Genomic DNA, 20,740 nt, shown 5'->3' with positions numbered 1-20,740 from the left:
TTCACTTCTTGTCCATGGGTAAGGATGACATCTCCCTCCCCACCCCGCCCCAGGGCATTGCTCTCCAGCGATCTGTATTCTAGAGGCTCTCTAAGCTTGGTAGCAATTGGGCTAATGACATCCTGGGGCAGGGGGCAGTATGTGTGTGTGTGGGAAGAGGGAGGGCAGCGGGGAGGGGGGATTGCTGTCCATTGCATTCCTCCACCTCCTCCAGACAGAAGAAAGAACCTAGGTTGTGTCTAGGCTAGCCTGGGGCCTCTGTTTCTCCTAGATTTAGGAATGAATTGCTACCTAAATTTTGTGGATTCGTCTCCTAAATTCACTCTGTCATCGCCTCTCTTAACCCCAGAATCCAGGAGTCTAACTCCCACCTCTTTGGACCGTGCTTTTCCGGCGCTCTGACTTTCCTCATTTCTGGGTGGGCAGAGCGTGACAGAGAAGAAGAGGAGGTGGAAAGAACCTGGGTGCCGCCCCCCCACCTCATCCCCCGCCCCGCTCCTGAGCGGCGGAGACTGCGATCCTCAATCCTACCACACGGGGGCGCCAGAACAAGCGCGGACGCGGGCGAGGCAGCGCAAGGTGGTTCTCGTCCGTGTGAGTGCGCCCATGGGTGTCTTTGTGTGTCTGTGTTTCTGTACATATGTGTGCGAGCCAAGGGGTGTCTGGGTGGGATGTATTCAGGGCAACAAACCCGACGTATTCCCCTGAAACAGGTACTCCAAGTGTATTTTCTTTTTATGAGGGTGCTTAATGTTACTGGGTTCGTGTGGATGGGGAGGCAGGCGACTTATGTGAATTGTCGCGTGTACACAGTGCAGGCTGTGAGTCTCCGAAACTGCGTGTTGATTTTTGAAGTCACGTTTTATGAGGGTTTTTTTTTTCAACCCTCTCTCCCACCACCCTGATAAAAGGAATTGGGGCTGTCAGCACAGATTGCTGTCACTCCGGGCACATCTTCAGCATTAAGTCTGGGTGACTGTGCTAAGTGTGACATTGTGTTTGTTAAGTAGGTGTGTCTCAGAGTCGGAGTGCAACTCGGTAAGAGCGGGTCGTGTCGTGTGACAGGTGGATTTTGGAGGGGGTTGGAGCAAGATTATGGAAGCCTACAATTTCTCTTGTTAGTTGTGGATATCACAGTCATGGTGTGTGTGAGTGTAAATGTGTGTGTTTGTGTGTGTGCACACACGAATGTATGTGGTATGTTTCTCTTTCTAAGTCTCTCAATTAGCTGTCTCTCGGTGTCTCTCCTGTCTCTGTCTCTTTTTCTCTTGGCTTGGTGACTCATCTATGCGGCAATGGCCTCCCCCGGCTTGCTGGGTCTCCCCTCCCCCACTCTGGAGTGCCTGTGTGAGGGGGGGCGTCTAATGGAATGGGACCTTGGGACTGAAAATCAGAGCGAGAACCCCTCCTACCCACCACGTACCATTCAGAACCTTCTGCTGGCCCCCTTCCTGACCCTCTCTCCAAGTTCCTTTCCAGACTTCTCCATCTTTGGGTTGGCTTGGGGGTAACAAGAATGGAGTGTAAGTCCGACCACTTCCCAGTGTCTTTAACAGCTTTTTGGTTTTGTTTTTAGTTCACAGTAGGGACCCCAGTCTCCTTATACAATCCCCTCTCATTGCGTCTTTGCACCCCTCCCCATGGCTGACGGAATAAATGGCTGCAGAGGTGAGTCACCGGTTGGGGGAGGGGGAGCAGAGAAAGGGGGGTTGGGTGAGCTGCGGGGGTTTCGGGTGGTGTGACGAAGCCCCCCCCCTCTCTCTCCCAGACCTCCTAAAGCCCTTCCATAGCCCTCATCCCTGGTTTTCCAAGCCTTGAACTCCGCAATCATTGTTCTGCCGAACTTCACTCTCCATCTACTCCTGGAATGCATGAGAGCTTCAGATACCCGGACCAAGGTAGACAAGGCCATATACACAAGTCAGAGCCGACATAGGGTGTCCCCTCCAGGGCCTCACCTTTTAGCTCTTCCTCCACACTAGTGCCTCCTCATGTTATCTTTTTTTTCTTGCCATCCTCCTCCTCTCCCCCAACCTCAGGCACTGGCCCTTGTCTTGATCTTTCCCTGTATAGAAGCAGCAGAGCCTTAAGAGGTGACTGATGGGACTGGAGGGGTAGCACCTAGCTCAGCTGGTAGAGTGCTTGCCTAGCATACATTAGCCCTGGGTTCAATCCCCAACTCTGCATGAACTGGGCACTGTGGAACGTATCTGTAATCGAAGCACTAGTCAGATATTCAAGGTCATCTTCAGCCAGTTGTAGAGTTGGAGGCCAGTCTGGGCTACTTCTCAAAAACAACAAACCAAAATAACGGCAAAGGGAGAAGCTATGAAGGGCATGGGTCATCCTGGGAGAGGAGTGGGTGATATGGGAATGAACTGAACTAGGGACGGGGTGGGGCAAGAGCAAGAGGGGTCCAGAGCTATGTAACGAAATCATCAAACATGTTCGTCTTCGGTATCTGGTAGCCCTCTACCCTGACCACCTCCACCCTGTGATGACCAAGAATCCTGAGATAAAAGTTTTTGAGCAGTTCCTTGGCTTTCCAAAAAAAAAAAAAAAAAAAAAAGTAAGAATGGGGAGTTGGGATTGGTGATAGAGAAATAGGGAATGCTCCCAAGAACCAAGGATAATGAATGTGGGGGCTGCAGACAAGTGACTTCAACTATGAGATGTAGGGCTCCAAGATTCAGAGAGAATAATAGGGAGGGAAAAGAAATATTTACATACAAAGAAGTTCACAGAGGCATGGGCACACGCCAATAGGCAATAGGCAGTAAAGGAGCCCCAGGAATGCACACACACACACACACACACACACACACACACACACACACACACCCCACACATACAGAGAGAGTCAGGCACCAGATCTGGGTGCATACAAAGATCCCACATAGCACAGGCATGCCTACAATCCCAAGAGATTAGAATTTCACTGATGTGCCAAGAGTCACACAAGTGGCAAAAGAAGCCCCCTCCCCCATTTAAACTGGAACCATACCCATTCAAGTCTCAACCTGATTCGCTTGCTTCTCCCTGTTCTTTCTCCTTTTCTTCTCTGCTTTGGGTCTTTTTAATCTCTGTCCAGAGAAACACACATGCAACCCCGAGGGTGCTTGCATATGCACGCAAGCACACAGGTATTTGGTTTCTTTAGGTGTCTGTCTCCTTTCCCTGGACCTCAAACTTAGATCCCCAAGCCCACCAGGCAGCCCCTTTGTGGAGCGCTCGCCCCCTCCCTTCTCTCTCCAAAGCTTCCCCTCCCCCTCTCCGAACCATCAGCTTTCTGATTCACCTTCCAGAAGGAGGATAACGTGACCCCCCTTCTCAGCTCTCAGCTCTAGGGAACTAGGCTGAGAAGATGAAGGGAGATGGGGAGAGAAAAGGGAAGGAGGAGGTTCTAGTCACAGGCGCTGGATAGTTGTGTGTGTGTGTGTGTGTGTGTGTGTGTATGGGGGGTGTCAGATACTGCTGTAGTGGTGTTGGTTGTGATGGGGTGTGTCTTTAGGTCCCCCTCCCTCCTTTCTTTGGAATATCTACTGTCATCTTGGTTCTCAAGTTTATTTTTTTTCTCTCTCCTTCAACCTGCTTCATGTTCTTTTCCTCCCCCCCCCCTGCCCCCATCTCTTCTCTTTCCTCTCACCCCACCTTTTCTCCGCAGAGCTGATGGGGTTTCTTCTGGGAAAGTCAAGCCACTGATGGAAGGGAGAAGCCACTGCTGGTTCTAGAGAGAAAGCACGTGAGTGTGTGTGTGTGTGTATGTGTTTGTGTGTGCCTGTGCGCGCGCACTCCCGCGCGTGCACGAGCTAGGGGCTTAAAATGAGGGTCAGTAACAGGATGGTATGAGGGGGCTGACTCTGAAAGAGGCTCTGAGACCCTCCAGATGCCCTCCCCATTCTGGTTTCCAAGTGTCCGGGTTGGGGGGCTTTGCGTGTGCTTATAAGCACCCCTGTGTCCGCAGTTCTTGTGTGTCTGGTGTGTGTCATTGTCACCCCCCCTTTCCCTGCCCACGCCCCCGCACTGCTCTCCGCCTGCACCGCAGCCCCCTCCAGCCTTCCTCCCTCCCCTTCATTCCTGCAGTAGCAGCTCCCGGGGCCACCTTTCCCTCTCCTCTACCCCCTCCCCATTTCCGTCCTCCCATCCCACCCCCGCCCACGTCTGGTCTCCCTTCACCGGACCCGGCTGGCTGATAGATTTTCTGCGCAATCTCTGCGTCATCGCCCCCCACTCCCGGAACCTCTAGCTGTCCAAGCCCCCAGCCTCAACCCCTCTGGGAAGGAGATACGGTCGAAGGGTCTGGTGGCTGAGAGGGTCCATCTCTGACGTTGCAGTGCACCCCCCTCCAGTCGCGTTCAGACCTCCCCTTTAAGCGGTAGAGAGAAATGGAGTTGAGTCACCCTCTCCACCTGCTCAACCCCCTCCCCACCTGGTCTGCTCTCGCCCTCCAAATGTCCTTGGGTGGGGGCTGTGGGAGAGAGGGAAATAAGCTTAAGGGTGTGGGAGAGTTGGATTAAAAGGGGGCACAACAGGGACCCCTTATCAACCACAGCAAAGTCCGCTGGCCAGAAGGGCAGACACACCTTTTTTCCCCACCCCCTTCAGAACTGGTTTGAACAGACAGGACCCAGAGGCACACGTATCGTCAATCTTTCCCTTTTCTCTTCCGACTAGGACCCTTTCCAAGGTGATTACCCAAACCGCAAGATCCACCCATCTGCGCTGACCCTGGGCGGGCATCCCACACCGCAGATCCACCCCCTCTTCCTCTCAGGTTCAAGTCGTCCTTGGGCGTGCTCCCTATAGACCATACTGTGGCGGAGTAGGGAGGCAGGCCCCTTCCCCGGCTTTCAATCCCTTACCGTCCCCCCATCCAGTACTGATCTTTTACTGGCGCCCAATTAGATGCTGGCGGTGCCCTCTTCCTATTCTGCTCAGCAACGCGGGCTCCGCGCCTCAAGAGCTTTGTAACCCACCCTCCCGCCTTCTGGCTCCTCTGTACCCACCCTTCCATTCATTTTTCCATTCATTCATTCATCCTTTTCTCCTCGTCCCTCCTTCATTCATTCATAGCCCCCTGCCCCGCCCGCCTAGACATTTCATTCATTCATTCATTCATTCATTTCCCGGAGCTCCGCTAGCTCACGCCCCTCTAGCCGAGGGCCCTACTGCGCAGGTGCAGGCCGGGAGCGACGCTTATCCTCCAATCATTGGACTTCCACAGTCCACCAGGCACCCGCCCGCTTCCCCATGAATGAACATTGACGTCAATGGGGCGGGGCGAGACCACGTGACCCCGCGCGCTCCCCTTTATAAAGCAGCGGTGGCGCGGGCGCTGTCCAGCGTGCTGAAGCCGGAGCGAGAGCGCTGTTGCTGACCCAGCTGAGCCCAGCTCCTAGGACGCCAGCCCTCGACCATCTTTCATACTCCAGCCACGGAACGGAGCCAGGGCAGACGGGTCCGGATTTTCCCCCTGCCCCGACCCTCCTCTCCACCTCCCGCCGTCGTGACACCGGCTGGTAAATACTCCGCTGTCCATCCCTCTAACCCTCTTCACTCGTGGGCGTGAAAGGAGGATTTTCTTTCCTTATGGGGTATTGAGAGCATAGCGGTGTGCCCCCGGGAAGGGTCTTTGGTAAACGGGGAGTCTCTGCTTCTCTGTCGCTGATGAAGTCGCCCACGCACCATCCGGGGAGTCCTGTGGGGAGGGAACAGATCCCCCCTCCCACTTATCATTGCTGCTTAGTACACGGGCGCTGGCTGAGAGATGACTTTGGGAAGGGGGCGACAGGAGGCACTGGGTACCCAGAACGAGGATTGCGAGCGTTCTCTGACCATTTGCACGACCCCAGAGATTGCCACATCTTTCTTGTTCTCTGCTAAACGTTTCTCTTCGGGTAAGGTTAGAGAAATGAGGGAAACCCCGGATTTCCTGCTTAAAGGTGGGGGGAGGGAATGCAGAAATAGAAAGAGGGAAATTCTTATAGAAATCCTCTATTTCTCTGGTTTCTTCTGTTTTTCAGTCTCTGGCAGCCCGTTGGTCATGAAAACCTTCACGTTGCCAGCATCCGTCCTCTTCTGCTTCCTTCTACTCATCCGGGGGTTGGGAGCAGCACCCCCCGGGCGCTCCGATGTTTATCCTCCTCCCCTCGGCTCTGAGCATAATGGGCAGGTAGCTGAGGACGCAGTGTCCCGGCCAAAGGATGACAGCGTCCCAGAGGTCCGAGCGGCTCGGAATTCCGAGCCTCAGGACCAGGGAGAGCTCTTCCAGGGCGTGGATCCCCGGGCGCTGGCCGCGGTACTGTTGCAGGCACTGGACCGTCCGGCCTCGCCCCCGGCTGTCCCGGCAGGTTCCCAGCAGGGAACACCCGAAGAAGCAGCAGAAGCTCTGCTGACCGAGTCCGTGCGCAGTCAGACCCATAGCCTCCCGGCATCAGAAATCCAAGCGTCCGCTGTGGCGCCCCCTCGCCCTCAGACTCAGGACAACGATCCCGAGGCAGACGACCGCTCAGAAGAGCTGGAGGCACTAGCATCCTTGCTCCAAGAACTTCGAGATTTCAGTCCGAGTAATGCTAAGCGCCAGCAAGAGACGGCGGCAGCAGAGACTGAAACCCGCACGCACACGCTGACCCGAGTCAATCTGGAGAGCCCCGGGCCAGAGCGCGTATGGCGCGCTTCCTGGGGAGAGTTCCAGGCGCGCGTCCCGGAGCGTGCTCCTCTGCCGCCCTCGGTCCCTTCTCAATTCCAGGCTCGAATGTCCGAAAACGTTCCCCTTCCCGAAACCCATCAGTTCGGGGAAGGAGTGTCCTCCCCTAAAACACATCTTGGTGAGACTTTGACACCCTTATCCAAGGCGTACCAAAGTCTAAGTGCCCCCTTCCCCAAGGTGCGTCGGCTCGAGGGCTCATTCCTGGGCGGTTCCGAGGCAGGAGAGCGCCTGCTTCAACAAGGGTTAGCTCAGGTAGAGGCAGGGAGGAGGCAGGCGGAGGCCACCCGGCAGGCCGCAGCGCAAGAAGAGCGGCTGGCCGATCTCGCCTCCGACCTGCTGCTCCAGTATTTGCTGCAGGGCGGCGCCCGGCAGCGCGATCTCGGGGGTCGCGGGCTGCAGGAGACGCAGCAAGAGCGGGAGAACGAGAGGGAGGAGGAGGCGGAGCAGGAGAGACGCGGTGGTGGGGAGGACGAGGTGGGGGAAGAGGATGAGGAGGCGGCAGAGGCGGAGGCGGAGGCAGAGGAGGCGGAGAGGGCGCGGCAGAACGCGCTCCTGTTCGCCGAGGAGGAGGACGGGGAAGCCGGAGCCGAGGACAAGCGCTCCCAGGAGGAGGCGCCAGGCCATCGGCGGAAGGATGCTGAGGGGACAGAGGAGGGCGGGGAGGAGGATGACGACGACGAAGAGATGGATCCGCAGACGATCGATAGTCTCATTGAACTGTCCACCAAACTCCACCTGCCAGCAGACGATGTGGTCAGCATCATCGAAGAGGTGGAGGAGAAACGGAAGCGGAAGAAGAACGCCCCTCCCGAGCCGGTGCCGCCCCCCAGGGCTGCCCCAGCCCCGACCCATGTCCGCTCCCCGCAGCCCCCACCTCCCGCCCCGGCCCGGGATGAGTTGCCGGACTGGAACGAAGTACTCCCACCCTGGGATCGGGAGGAGGATGAGGTGTTTCCCCCGGGGCCCTATCACCCCTTCCCAAACTACATTCGGCCGCGGACACTGCAGCCGCCCGCATCCTCCCGCCGCCGTCACTTCCATCACGCGTTGCCACCTGCGCGCCACCATCCCGATCTGGAGGCCCAGGCCAGGCGCGCGCAGGAGGAAGCGGACGCGGAGGAGCGCCGGCTGCAGGAGCAGGAGGAGCTGGAGAATTACATTGAGCACGTGCTGCTGCACCGCCCGTGACCCGCCCCTGCGCGCCCGCTCCCAACTGCGCGCGCCGCCACGCCCCCCCTCCGTGTCGCTCCTCCTCCCTCTCGGTGTTTGCATGCGCCCCGGCTCCGCCCCTCGGCTGCCGCCCGGCCCCGCCCCACAAGGCCCCGCCCCGGGTTCTGTCAGGACCAGACCTGTCAGACTTCTTTGGGGTCTGATCCTGGGGCCAGCCCAGGCGGGTGTGTGGTTTGTGCGAGTCCCCTTACACCCCCACTTCCTCCAGGGGCCTCGTCCCCATCTAGTTTCTCTAGCGACTTCCTGGTCCCAAACGGGGAAAAGCTGTTCTATTTAATCGTGTGAAGTGTCTGTCTCCCAGCCTTGGGGCCCCCGGAGCCTCCCTTCTCCAAATTGCTGTGAACTTACCCACATCTTGCCCTTCTGTTGTAAATACCCCTCACGGAGGAAATAGTTTTGCTAAGAAATAAAAGTGACTATTTTATTAGGACTTTGTTTTCCATTATTCACCCGTCCCCTTGGGCCTATCTGGTCCTTTCCAAGGGGCGGTGAGGGAAGCGCCAGTCTCCCTAGTCTCAGACCAAAGCCAGACTGGGTGGGAGAAAGGAGTGAAGGTGAACCTGGAAAGGGAATGTTCTAGTAAAAGGTACACGTTGCCAAGCAAGACATGAGTGTCATACCAGGGTACCTTCCTACTGACCACTGCAAGTTCTCTCCCTGACTTCCACATGCCCACCTTGGTACGCTCACCCACCCACAAAACAAATGTAATAAAAACCATAACAAAATACAACCCTACTTTTTCCACTTCCACCTTGTTCCCAGTTTTTGACCCAGGAAAGAAGGGAGTCCAACAAGAACCAGTTGTTGGGAGTGGGGACGTGGCTCAGTTGGTAGGAGTTGGGGTTGGGGAACAAAACAAACAAGAAAAGAGCCAGTTGGTTGGAATAAGCAAGCTTTTACGACTCAAAAGAAAAATGGCACCATACAAATTCTACTTGGGAATCTGGGAACCTCCCCTATCCCCAGTCATCCAGCCTTCCCTTCAAATACCCTGAATTCTTGGAAACTTGGGGAGAAGGGGCTAGCCCCCACACATCCTGCTTTTAGCCATCTCTTCTTAATTACCTCCCCCAAACAAAACTAAGTGAGGCGAATGGCTACCTTCCACACGGACTCCTCAGAAGAAAACCCATGGTGCCAGGACTCGTCCTTTCTGGGCTATGTGTAGTTACAAGCAGTGTGTAAAATTCTTTGGGGCAGGGCTACTAGACAGAGCAGAAGATACTCATTTAAACTTCCAGTTCTGGAGAAGCAGTAGATGCTTTCCCCCTTCCAGAATAACCTTTCCATAGTGCATGGGACACACTTATTATCTTATCTGTTGGGGCTGTGGCCGTGGCTCAGTTGGGCCAGTACTTGCCCTGCACTTAGGAAGGCTTTCATTCATCAGGATGTGCTGTTGCACACCTGTGATCTCAGCATCTCTGGAAGTAGAGGCAGGAAGATCAGACAATTCAAGTTTATCCTCCCATCCATATCGAGGTTAAGGTCAGCCTAGATCACATGAGACCCTGATTCAGAATGTAAAGAAATTTGAAATGCACCTGTTGGGTTGGGATATGGTTGGCACATGCTTATCTCCCAGCATCCTGAACCCAGGATATCCCAGGGACAGCAGGAACAACCCTGAATTCAGGTCACTCTGAGCTGCAAAACCTGTCTCAAAATTCAAGACCAAACAACTGAGGGCTTGTAGCTCGGTTGGTAGTCTCTGCCTCCATTGCACGAGGCCATACATTATCCTAGCCCATAAAACAAAACAATAAAAAAACCCTCCAAAAAAACAAAACGACAAAACCTGTTGTCTATCTGACATTCAGCTGGGCATCTTCTATTTTTAGTTTTTCTTCCCAAGAACAATGACCCAGCTCCCAGGAAGACATTAGCAGGCAGCTGCCCTTGACCTCAGGGTGGATGTCCGTCTTCTCCAACAAAGCCAGAGGCAAGTCAAGTCCAGAAACACTTTTTCCTTTTATTTCAGAAGAAAGGAAATAAAGGCAGCCACTTGGCCCACCCCACCCGCTTGGCTCCTGCCACACCCATAACGTGGAGAGGAGGAAGGGGGACAGGGTCAGTGTCCCAGAAAGCAGGTCCTTCCCCAACCTTCCCTTCCCTCCAAGTAGCAAGGTTAGAAAAACATTAACTGTGTGGCTCCTCCCCTGGCTCTGGCTAGACACTGAGCCCAGGAGGAAGTGGGGCCCAGGAGAAGAAAGCCCCTCCCTCCGAGGCAGAGAGGCTGCCCTGACTGGTTCTGGGGAGGGATGGAGGTAGGTTTGGGGGCAGAGGGGAGAAAAGAGCCCTGGAAACCTTTTCCCTTTAACCTGACATATTTATATATTTACAGCAATTCGGGACACAGGGAGGACGAAGGACGGCTGGGGTTGCCATTGCTTCTTCAAAGGAAGGAGAATGAAAGCCACTGGGCATCCCCATCCGGTCACATTCCCCTCCCTTCTAGCCCCTAAAGCCTTCAGTGGGAACGGACGGTGGTGGGGGAGGAAGACCTGGAGGGAGGGAATGTTTGTATGTAGGGCTGGAGCCACAGCTCCTTCTAAGTAGGTGAGGTGGCCGAGGAAAAGCGGCCGGGTCCCTCCACGAGAAGGGGTCTGGGGGAGAGGTGAGAGGAAACAGCCCCAAGTGCTGTCTCTTGTCTTGTCTTCCCCCGGTTCCACAGGGCCCCCCGCTGGCTGACGGGGCTATGCCAGGCCCATCTCCTCCAGGACACTGCGCGGCGACTCATCCTCCTGAGACAGACAGGGGTGACGCAGACACCAGGAAGGGTAGACAGGGTGGGCGAGATGACGGAATCGGAGTCAGGGGAAGAGCAGACACACACAGGGGTGGGGGGAGAGAAGCTGATATGAGCCCAAGGCTGGAGCACTGCAAGTCCTCAGGGGGTACGGGCCTCAGGACACCATTCCCAGCACCCACAGTGGCAAGGAGGGTAGAAGAGGCCAAGTTCATCATCACCCAGAGTCTAAAGCTAGGAACTGGGGGAGGAGGTGAGCAGCTTCAGAACCCATGGGTTAGAGGTATGAAGCTGGGTGGGGCGGGAGGAGCAGGGGGAACCCTGATTTCCAGGGGTAGGTAGTGCGGATGCTTGGCCCGTGCCTCTCAGAGAGGGAAGGCAGTAAGCCATTGGTGCCAGACTCCTAAGGAGAGGAAAGGTAGACTTCAGAGTGATGAGTCACTAGTGTCTAGTAACCAGGGGACACGCACGCGTCTGCCTGTGTGCATGTGTGTGTGACAGGGGATGAAGGGAGGCTGCATGGGTGGGGTGACCTCGAGTTTCATTCTGCGGTTTCTCCCCCTGCAAGGCTGACCTCCCTCGTGGACCCCACCTCTCCCCTCCTCGGAGCCAGCTCTCGCTGGCTTGCTTGTCACTGCAGAGTCCTGGTGACTCATCACCCTGCACCATGGCTCAGCAGTAGCACAGCAGAGGGCACAAGCAGGGATGAGGAGAGGGTAGGGATACCAGGCAGCAGGGAGAACTAACAGACACCCTCCAGGCAGCCCCACGTCCCCACGATGTTAGTTCCTGAGCAAAGGGGGTGTGTGCATACATGTTGTTAAAGGGGAGGATTAGGCGGGGCTGGAGAGACTGCTGCTCAGTCATGATATGACACGGATCTGCCATGGAAGCATGGAGACCCGAGTTCAAATCCCCAGCAACCCCAGAGAAGCCTGGAGTGGAGGTTTGGGTCTCTAGTTCAAGTGCTTTGTGGGGAGGGAGTTGAGACAGGTAGATCCCTGAAGCTCAATGGCCAATCAGCCTGGCTGAATGGATGAGCTCCAGCTTGAATGGGAGACTCTGGAAAAATAAGGTAGGATAACTGAGGGAGATGCCCGGTTTCAGCCACTGGCCTCTTCCCCACATGTACATACACAGACCCCCTCATGTTACAAACAGAAGTGCAAAGCAGGGGGTCAGGGCCCCAGCCTCCATCAGAGACAGAAAGGCAGTGACAGACAGAGAAGGAGGGAGAAATATATACAGACAGACACATAGATAGATACATAGATACATAGAAGACAGACAGATACATAGAGGACAGGGAGACAGACAGATAGGCAGGCAGGCAGATAGATGTAAATCAAGGAAGAAAAGGCTTATCTACTATGAACCAGTCTCCAATTCTCTAAACAACCCTTATCATCATGAAAATCATCGAGTCAAAAGAGACTAAGCCAGAATAAGGCAGTCATCTTGGGTCTTAGGAAGGGCCAGAGCTTGGAATGAAAGAGGAGACAACTGTGGTGGGCAACCGGCCCACCCACCTCTTTCCTGCTCCATGGGTTCAGGACTCAGGACAACTTAGACAGCAGGGCGTGATGGGGGCCAGACGCCACAGGGAGGGGGGCCCACTTGTCGTCGCCGGGCAGGATGTGCGAGGGGTGGGGAATCCCCTCGGACACAGTAGTCCTCCTCCTCCTCCTCCTCCTCACTGTCCCTGGCTCGTACCTCCTGCAGCAGGTCAGCCTGCTCGATAGCCTTGAGGACACTCTTCTTGGATGTGTCCTGGACGTCCCCGCCCATCAGAAACTCATCCAGGATGAAGTACGCTTTCTCAAAGTTGAAGATGATGTCCAACTCGCATACCTGGGAGAAGGGGGAGAGGGCGGAGCTGAGTACCAGGAACACCCAGCCTCCCTCCTGCATCACGCCCCTAGACAGTCTCCTGTACTCCAGATTGCCCCTGAACCCGTCCTCAAACAATCCTCCTGCCTCCACCTCTCAAATGCTGGGGCACCATTATGTGGCTCAGGGCTCTGGGCATGAAAGGCAAGCACGTTACCAACTGAAGCAGGTCCTTTGCCCCACAGTGAGTTCCTTCCGAGAGCCTTAGATCCTCCTGGGCCTCAGCCTACAGTGCTTTGGCCCTTTCCCCCAGGCTGCCCTTGAGTTCCCAATCCTCCTGCCTCAGGCTCAGTGCTAGGATTACAGGCAGAGGTCACCATGCCTGCTCCTGCTTTCACTGCCTCATCTTCTGGATCAGGAGTTAGAAGTCTGTGGTTGCTGTTGCTTTCCTCTTAAAATGCCTTAAAATATCCAATATGGCTTCTGCCGCACCCTGGGTTAGCCTCTAACCTAGGCACTCTGGGGCAGAGAACACCCTGGCCCTCGCTTTAGAAGGAGATGATGCGTCGTCAACTCCTCAGATTGATGAAGAGCAAACCAGAGAACCCCATAAGGCGTGTGGGGTGGTATAGGCTTCTCATCTTAGCTCTTGAAGACGAGATGCAGAACTGAACTATGGAATGACTTTGAGGTCAGCTTGGACAATATAGTGAGACCCTGTCTCAAAATAAAAAGTTAAAAAAAAAAAAAAAAGGCTGGGGGGACAGCTCAGTGGTCAGACACAAAGTAACAATGCCTGAGGCCTAGGTGCAACCTGAAGTGTCACAAAATCAGTCGATTAAGTCAGGCTGGGAATGCACCTTAGCTGGTTGGCTGAATGCTGGCTTGGCGGGTGTGAGTAAGAATGGCCCTCAGAACAGCTGACTGAAACAGATGCAGAGGCCCACAGCTAAACACTGGACAGAGGTCAGGACTCTTCTGGAAGAGCTGAGGGAAGGACTGAAGGCCCTGACTGAAAGGGAGCCCTCGGATACTGAGCCACCAACCAAAGAGCACACGCAGGCTGGACCGAGGCCCGTGTGTGCAGACGTGCAGCTCAGTCTCCGAGATGTGGGTCCCTCAATAACTGGAGCAGAGGCTCTCCCTAAAGCTGTAGCCTGACTGTGGAATCTGCTTCCCCAGTAGGTCTGTCTTGTCTGGCCTCAGTGGGAGAGGATACACCTAATCCTGCAAAGACTTGAAGTGCCAGGGTAGGGAGATAACAAGGGGGTCCCAACCCTCTCAGAGGAGGGGGGAGGAGGGATGGGAGGAGGGACTCTGGGTTGGGGCAGCATTTAGGCTGTAAATAAATAAATAAATAAATAAATAAATAAATAAATAAGAATGGCCCTCATAGGCTCATTTATTTCAATGCTTTGTCACCAGGGAGTGGACAGTCTGAAAGGATTGGCAGGATTAGGAAGTGTGGCCTTTTTGGATGAGGTGTGTCACTAGGGGTGGGTTTTGAGGTTTCAAAAGCTCATACCAAACCCAGAGTCAGTTAGTCTCTCTGTCTCCCTCCCCCCGCTCTGTCCCTCCCTCCCTATCTACCTACTTATGGATCAGGATGTAGCTCTCAGCTTCTGTTCTAGCTCCTGCCCACATACCACTGTGTTCCCCCCAGGATGACAATGGACTAACCCTCTGACACTATAAAACAAGCCCCCAGTTAAACACTTTCTCTTACGACAGTCGCCTTGGTCACGGTGCCTTTCACAGCCGTAGAGCAGTGGCTAAGACACTTGCTTAAACACACCGTCTTAAAAACAAAAACGGAACTGGGAGGTGGTGGTGCACACTTTTAATCCCAGCACTCGGGAGGCAGAGGCAGCCAGATCACTGTGAGTTCAAGGCCAGCCTGGTCTACAGAGTGAGATCCAGAGCAGCCAGGGCTACAGAGAAACCCGTGTCTTGAAAAAACAAACAAATAAAAAAAAATGGACAAAAAGAACACTGGGGGTGTAGTCTATGGCAGAGGGAAGTACGACAACAGGAGCATGGCCCTGTGTTCAATCCCCGGTACCAACAGTTGTGAGTAGAACCCGATCGGGCCTTAGACATCATTGACGGTGTTGCACATTGTGAAGGCAGGCCTACTCTGTACCTAAGGTCTGCAGCCTCTGTCAATCACACATCAGAGAAGTTCATTCTGAATCTATGGGAAGTTGGGGCTCTGGGTTACCACCTTGAAAAAAATCCTTTAGAGTCATCATCTATTTTTACATGCACGAGTGTTTTCCCTGCATGTATGTGTGTGTACCGCGTGCTTGCCTCGTGCCCGAGGAGCTGGGTCCCCGGAACCCATGTAGAAAAAGCTAGATACATTGTTGCTTATTGTAACCCCAGTGTGGGGGAGGGGAGACATGAAGCTCCCCAGGCTGAACCAAGGGGTTCCAGGGCAGTGCCAGACCCTGCCTCAACTAATGAACAATGCAGTAAAACAAACAAACATCTCACAAAGCAAACAAGCAAACACCAAACCAAGGCGGGGGTTGGAGGGATGGCTCGGGAGTTACGAGGACCTACTGTCCTTGAGGACCTGAGTCCAGTTCCATATACCCAGGAAGGGAGGCTCACAGCCACCTGTTACTCCAGCCCCAGGCAAGCCTACACCCTCTCCTTTTTTAACCTCTGCAGGCACCGAATTCACATGCACTAACCTAGACAGACACACGCACATATACATAGAAAATAAATAAAACGAGCCTTTGACACACGCCTTCAATCCTATCACTCAGAAGGCAGAGGCCGGCAGATCTACTGGGAGCTGGAGCCCAGCCTGGTCTACACAGCGAGTTCTAGGCCAGCCAGAGCTACCTAGCGAGATCCTCAATAGCAATTTATTATTTTTTTTTAATGTGCATTGCTGTTTTGTTGGTATATATGTCTGTGCGAGGGGTGGGAGCTCCTGGAACTGGAGTTACAGGTGATTGTGAGCTGCCTCGTGGGTGCTCCTTGTCCTCTGGTGCAAGAGCAGTCAGAGTTCTTAACCACTGTGCCGTCTCCACAACCCCTATAGTGAGACTCTAGAGAAGAAGGAAAGGAAGAAAGAGGGGGGGGGAGGGAAGGGAAGGAAACAGAGGGGAAGGGAAGGAAAGAAAGAAAGGAAGAAAGGAAGGAAGGAGGGAAGGAAAGAAAGAAAACAAACAGGGAAGGTAGGAAGAAAAGAAGGAAGGAAGGAAGGAAGGGAAGGGGAGGAAACGGAAGGGAAGGGAAGGAAAGGAAGGAAGGAAGGGAGGAAGGAAGGAAGGAAGGAAGGAAGGAAGGAAGGAAGGAAACTCCACCAAGGAGGAGAGGGCACCTGAAGACCAACACATGAGTTTGTCCTCTGGCCTTTCAATACAAATATGGATGCACTCACTTGGTCTCTGCCTCTGCCCAATGCCACTCTCCCTTTCCTCCCTCCGGTTCCATCTCATGCCAGAGCGCTACTGACTGAGGCATACCCCCAAGCTGATTAAGGGCCATAGCTAATAGGCTTAGAGCTTAAAAGGGAAGATTAATTACAGTCCTCGTGCCCTGACACCACCTCCCCACTGAGAGTTTCAGGGCAGGAAGGTGGAATCACTTGGCAATGGGGACAGGGGCTCCTGGGGAGACTCACGCTGCCGAAGTACTTGTCCAAGAGCTCTACGTATCGGTGGATCAGCTCCAGGGTGATCAGCTCATTGTCTTGGCCTTCGATGGCGCAGCAGAAATAGAGACTGGCATATCTGAGGAGGGAGCCGGTGAGACACAGTTAGGTCCTGGCTTCAGGATCCTGGAGCTCCAGGCTCAACCTGCCCAGCGGCCGGAGGTCCTGAAACTGTACGGTGGCCCCAGAGCGCACAAAGACTAACAGCCTTTCCATGAGCGTGCTTCAGAAACACACACGATGCATTCCCTCTCCTTTTCGCTCTCTGACCCAATTGGTTGGCCTCGGTATTAATCCAAGCCAGTTTACAGGCTCAGAACGCAAGGAACCAGAAGGGGCGTGTTTGGGAAAGTGGGTGTGGTATTCAGTACGGCAGATGAGATTGGGAGGTCATACATTGTGGGCAGGTGAGTCTTCAGAGTGTATGCAAGAGGCCATGTTAGAAAACCAAGCAGGAAACAGTAATTTCTTCATTTTTATTTTTGAGACATGGTGTCACCTTACAATCCTAGTTGGCCTGGAACTTGCTACATTGTAGACCAGGCTAGTTGGACTGGAAAACACAGAGATCTACCTGCTTCTTTCTCTTGATTTTTATCTGTCTTTCTTTCTTCCTTGCTTTCTTTCTTTCTTTTTCTTCCTTCCTTCCTTCCTTCTTTCCTTTCCTTTTTTCTTTTTTCTTTTCTTTTCTTTTTTTTGAGTCACTAAGCCCTAACTGGCCTCAGATTCACTATGTATCCAAAGGTGACCTCAAGCTTCTGGGCCTCCTTCCATTTCCCTGGTGCTGCTGGGCTTACAGCCACTCAACCTCACACCTGGTTTGTGTTGTGCTGGGGATCGAACCCAGGGCCTTGTTCATGTGAGGCAAGCGCTCTACGAACAGAGGTGCAACCCCAGCTGGAACAACGATTTCAAGATGAACTAGGGAAGTGAAGGAAGAGGGTACTCATAACCAATCACGCCTCTGCCCCTCACCCTCCCTGATTTCGGAGCTATTTCTCAGCCATTTTAACTCACAGTGACCTCCAGAGCAATTCGTGTGCGTCTAAAAAGAAACGGACGGAGTGTCACCTCTTATAGACAACTTTGAGGTCCCTCCACTCCAGGAAGCTGCACATTTTGGGCTTTCGAGCCAGAACGACCTGCATGAGCTCTCGGACCATTTTCTTCCTCTCCTTGTCTGAGGTGGCCAGGTACCATTTTTGTAGCCGAAGTTTTCCCTGCCGGCTGAACAGTAGCATGAATCGCATCTGCAAGGGAAGAAGGACCGGTGCTGAGGGGCAGAGAAGGGGGGTGGAGCCTGTTTTCTTACACAAACACAGCCCCAGACTCCAGGCTGTACATCGATAACTCCTTCAAAACTCCTGTCCTAGCTGTCAATACTGGGTGCTATCCCTACAAGGAGTGTCGTACCTGGGGGGGAAGTCAAAGATTTTTATGCCTGTGATTTGGGTTCAAATACTGGCTCTACTAGCTTGAGTACAGCCTCAGGCAAACTACTTTACACTGGGCCAGCAAGATGGCTAAATCAGTTAAGGTGCTTGGTTCCAAGCCCGGTGGCCTGAGCTCAATACCTGTGACCCACATTACAGGAGAGAACCAACTCCCACAAGCTGTCTTCTCTCCACATTCATGCTGTGCGAGCACAAACCCACACACATGATAAAATAAACGTAAAAGCATTTTTATCACACTTACTTGTGTGTGTGTATAGGTAAGAGGACGGCTTTGGGGAGCTGGTTGTCTGTGTCTACTGTGTGAGCTCCAGGGATCAAACTCTGACACTCAGGCTTGGCAGAAGGTGCCTTTACCCACTGAGCTGTCTGACTGCCCTTCAGTAGTATCAAGCAGCCTTTGAACCTCGGTTTGCTTATCCACAAGATGGAAATGACACTTTTTTATAGAGGTCTTCTAGGACTTATTGTTATTAAAGATTTGTGGTATGTGTATGATATTTATGTGCACATGTGTATGTGCACCACACGCGTACCTGTCGAATCCCCCAGAAACGGAGTTATAGACGGTTATGAGCCGCCATGGTGGGTGATGGGAGGGTCCTTTGTGAGAGCAACACATACTCTTAAGGACTGAGCCATCTCTCCAGCCCATTTTTTATTATTTCTAACTCTGTGTGAGTGTGCATGTGTCTACATAGCGGGTTAGTGCACATGAGTGCAAGTGCCCACAGAGACCAGAGGTGTCAGATCTGCTGGGTCCAGAGTTACAGAAAATTGTGAGCTGTCTGACATGGGTGCTGGAAACTGAACCTTGGTCTTCTGGAAGAGCAGTAAGTGTGCTTAATTGCTGAACCATCTCTCTCTCCACCCTTCTTCCCTTAAGGAATTCTTAAATGAGTTCATTTATGAGGGTGCCTGGCACACAGTAGGACCTGCAACATGCTAGGCGCTGCTATTTTCCCCTGAACTTCTGTTTCCTAACCTTGTTTTCCATGGGGAAAATGCCTGGCCTCCTGATGAGCTGATGTCAACAGACAGCAGTTCTATGTATGTTCTTCTAGACCCCATGTCTCACAGATGTTGGGTGGCTACTCCATCCTGCAATAAGCCTTCAGATGTTCCTGACTCAATATGGCCTCTTGTGCCAGTCCCATGCTTGTTGACATTCTTCTCTGTAAATTGTACATACATTGGATTGCACGAGGCACAGGGATATTCAGATCTTGCCCTCCATTTTCCTTTGCTGTCCACACATTTAGCTCCAAGTACTGGCTTTCTTTCTTCCCAGTTTTTTAAAGTGTTATTTTATATTATTTTACATATATATGTGGGGCACCCAGGTTCCACCACCCACATGTGGAGGTCAGTTCACTTCTCCCACCAGTGGGTTCCTGAGAATGACCTCAGGTTATCAGCTACCTAGCCATCTCTCTGGCCCTCTTTTCTCTGTTTCTGTTTGGAGACAATGTTTCACGTAGCACAGGCTGACCTCAATTACCAGATAGCCAAGGCTACCCTTGGTTTTCTGATCCCCCTGGTTCTAGCTCCTGAGTGCCAGGTTACAGGTGTGCACTATAAGGCCTGACCTTTCTTCCCAGACATCAGGTGACTGGTTGCTCAGTCCCTCAGACAGGGCCCAGTCACCCAGGAGGGCTCTCCTAGGGAATGTCTGTGGAATAAATAGCAGGCAGAGTCCTCATTGCTTCGCGCATGGACCTAGTTTTTGTTTTTTGTTTTTTTTTTGTTGTTGTTGTTTTTGTTTTCTTTGTTTTTCCCAGTTGCAGAGGTTCCGGATTCCATATCCTGAACTCAATTCCCTGCAAACAGCTCTGAGAACATGGCCGGGGTTGGGATATCTGTGTGTGTGCCACACTTCCAGTTTAGCAGGTTAAGTTAAAAGAAACAAACCCCAGAAACTAGGGAGTGTTGTTGGTGGGGGATAAGGAAGGTGAAGAACTGAGGGAGCCGTGTGCAGCTAAGAAAAGGAGGTGACAACTACAGCAGGAAGACGGAAGGCCTGGGTTCCGGAAAAGAAAATGCACCGGAGAGGGTGGAGAGCTGGGATTGCCAAAGTCAGGGAGTCTTCCCTGACTGCAAACCCTGGAGCCCACTTGAGCTAGAACTCCGAGCGAGTTCTGTCAAGGAACCGAGACAGGAGGTTCACTCCAGAGACCCGGAAACTGTCCCCTCCCACACTGAGCTCTCCATGGGCCCTGCTCCAGTGTGGGCCTCATGGGAAGGGGATTCGGCAACCTGCAACCATCCCGAGTGACCCCGGAGCCCCAACCTCGTGTCTTCCCTGCGGCGGTGATTGGGAGGATCTCTAGGACCGAACCCAGAATCCCGAGCGCTTCTCCAGGCTCCGGACAGTCCCGCCACCATTCAGCCCTAGTCCCCTCTCTCCCAACCAAGACTCCTCCCCGCCCCTGTCCTAGTGCCATTTCCAGCTTCCGAGGTCAGCTCTCCCTAGCAGCTCTGGGAAGTGGATCCTTAGCGGACCACAGAGAAGACAGGGCGACTCCCACAAAGGGCAGCCCCCCTCCGGACCCTCGCAGGTACAGCCCACGCCCCTCGGGTCCCCGTCCCCTCCCTCTCCTCAAAGCCTACCATCCTGCAGCCTCCGGCCCGGTGCGTCCCTCTCCGGCCACCGTAGAAGCCAGCTCCACTCCCAGTCGGATTCTTTTCTTTTCCCTCCCTCTCCGCCTGAAGCCCCGCCCCTAGACCGCGCCGGCTCCAGGCGTGGTCTCACTGCGCAGGCGCCAACGCTGCAGCACACCCCCCCCAATCTCATACGGCGCGCGGGCGGGGCTGGAGGCGGAGAAGCGGAAACCATGGTAACCAGGTCCTTGACTTCAGCTTTGCAAAAGCCCGGTCGTCATGGTAACAAGGCTGCCTTGGTGGGTTGATTGGAGGATGGGAAGGGGAGTGGAGGACAATGAGGGCCTCGAGCTTTGGAGCATTTGTGGGGGGGAAAAAGGCGGGAAAAGGGTGAGAGGTGGATGAAGGATCTTTAGAGTTTACGAAGAAGTTGGGAGGAATGGTGTGGGAAACATCAGTCAAAGAAAGGGTGGTGGTGGGCAGGATGAGGG

General features: G+C 53.7%; 2 protein-coding genes across 7 annotated transcripts; one reads left to right on the top strand and one right to left on the bottom strand.

Moving 5' to 3' along the window:
* Positions 1-569: 569 nt before the first annotated feature.
* Vgf (VGF nerve growth factor inducible) lies at positions 570-8,369 on the top strand. Of its 5 annotated transcripts, none has more exons than XM_039089290.2 (8): positions 570-594; positions 1,577-1,668; positions 1,769-1,898; positions 3,665-3,742; positions 4,675-4,774; positions 5,322-5,519; positions 5,747-5,897; positions 6,024-8,369. In XM_039089290.2, exons 7-8 carry the CDS (start codon positions 5,768-5,770, stop codon positions 7,895-7,897), a joined length of 2,004 nt encoding a protein of 667 aa, XP_038945218.1. In that variant the 5' UTR covers positions 570-594; positions 1,577-1,668; positions 1,769-1,898; positions 3,665-3,742; positions 4,675-4,774; positions 5,322-5,519; positions 5,747-5,767; the 3' UTR covers positions 7,898-8,369. The 5 variants fall into 5 exon arrangements, with proteins under 5 accessions (XP_038945218.1, XP_038945222.1, XP_038945219.1 ...); XM_039089291.2 differs by lacking the exon at positions 570-594 and adding an exon at positions 696-713; XM_039089294.2 differs by lacking the exon at positions 4,675-4,774.
* Positions 8,370-9,889: 1,520 nt separating this feature from the next.
* On the bottom strand, positions 9,890-20,415 carry Ap1s1 (adaptor related protein complex 1 subunit sigma 1). Of its 2 annotated transcripts, NM_001108331.2 has the most exons (5): positions 20,259-20,337; positions 17,266-17,444; positions 16,165-16,273; positions 12,405-12,542; positions 9,890-10,686 (listed from the first exon to the last, which is right to left on the bottom strand). In NM_001108331.2, exons 1-5 carry the CDS (start codon positions 20,259-20,261, stop codon positions 10,639-10,641), a joined length of 477 nt encoding a protein of 158 aa, NP_001101801.2. In that variant the 5' UTR covers positions 20,262-20,337; the 3' UTR covers positions 9,890-10,638. The 2 variants fall into 2 exon arrangements, with proteins under 2 accessions (NP_001101801.2, XP_006249241.1); XM_006249179.5 differs by having other exon boundaries at positions 9,895-12,542; positions 20,259-20,415.
* Between the last annotated feature and the right edge of the window lie 325 nt (positions 20,416-20,740).

The sequence above is a fragment of the Rattus norvegicus genome, chromosome 12, assembly GCF_036323735.1.
Source record: "Rattus norvegicus strain BN/NHsdMcwi chromosome 12, GRCr8, whole genome shotgun sequence".
NCBI classification, from domain to species: domain Eukaryota; kingdom Metazoa; phylum Chordata; class Mammalia; order Rodentia; family Muridae; genus Rattus; species Rattus norvegicus.
Note: the sequence above shows the minus strand (reverse complement) of the source record. Positions and strands in the feature narration are given on the sequence as shown.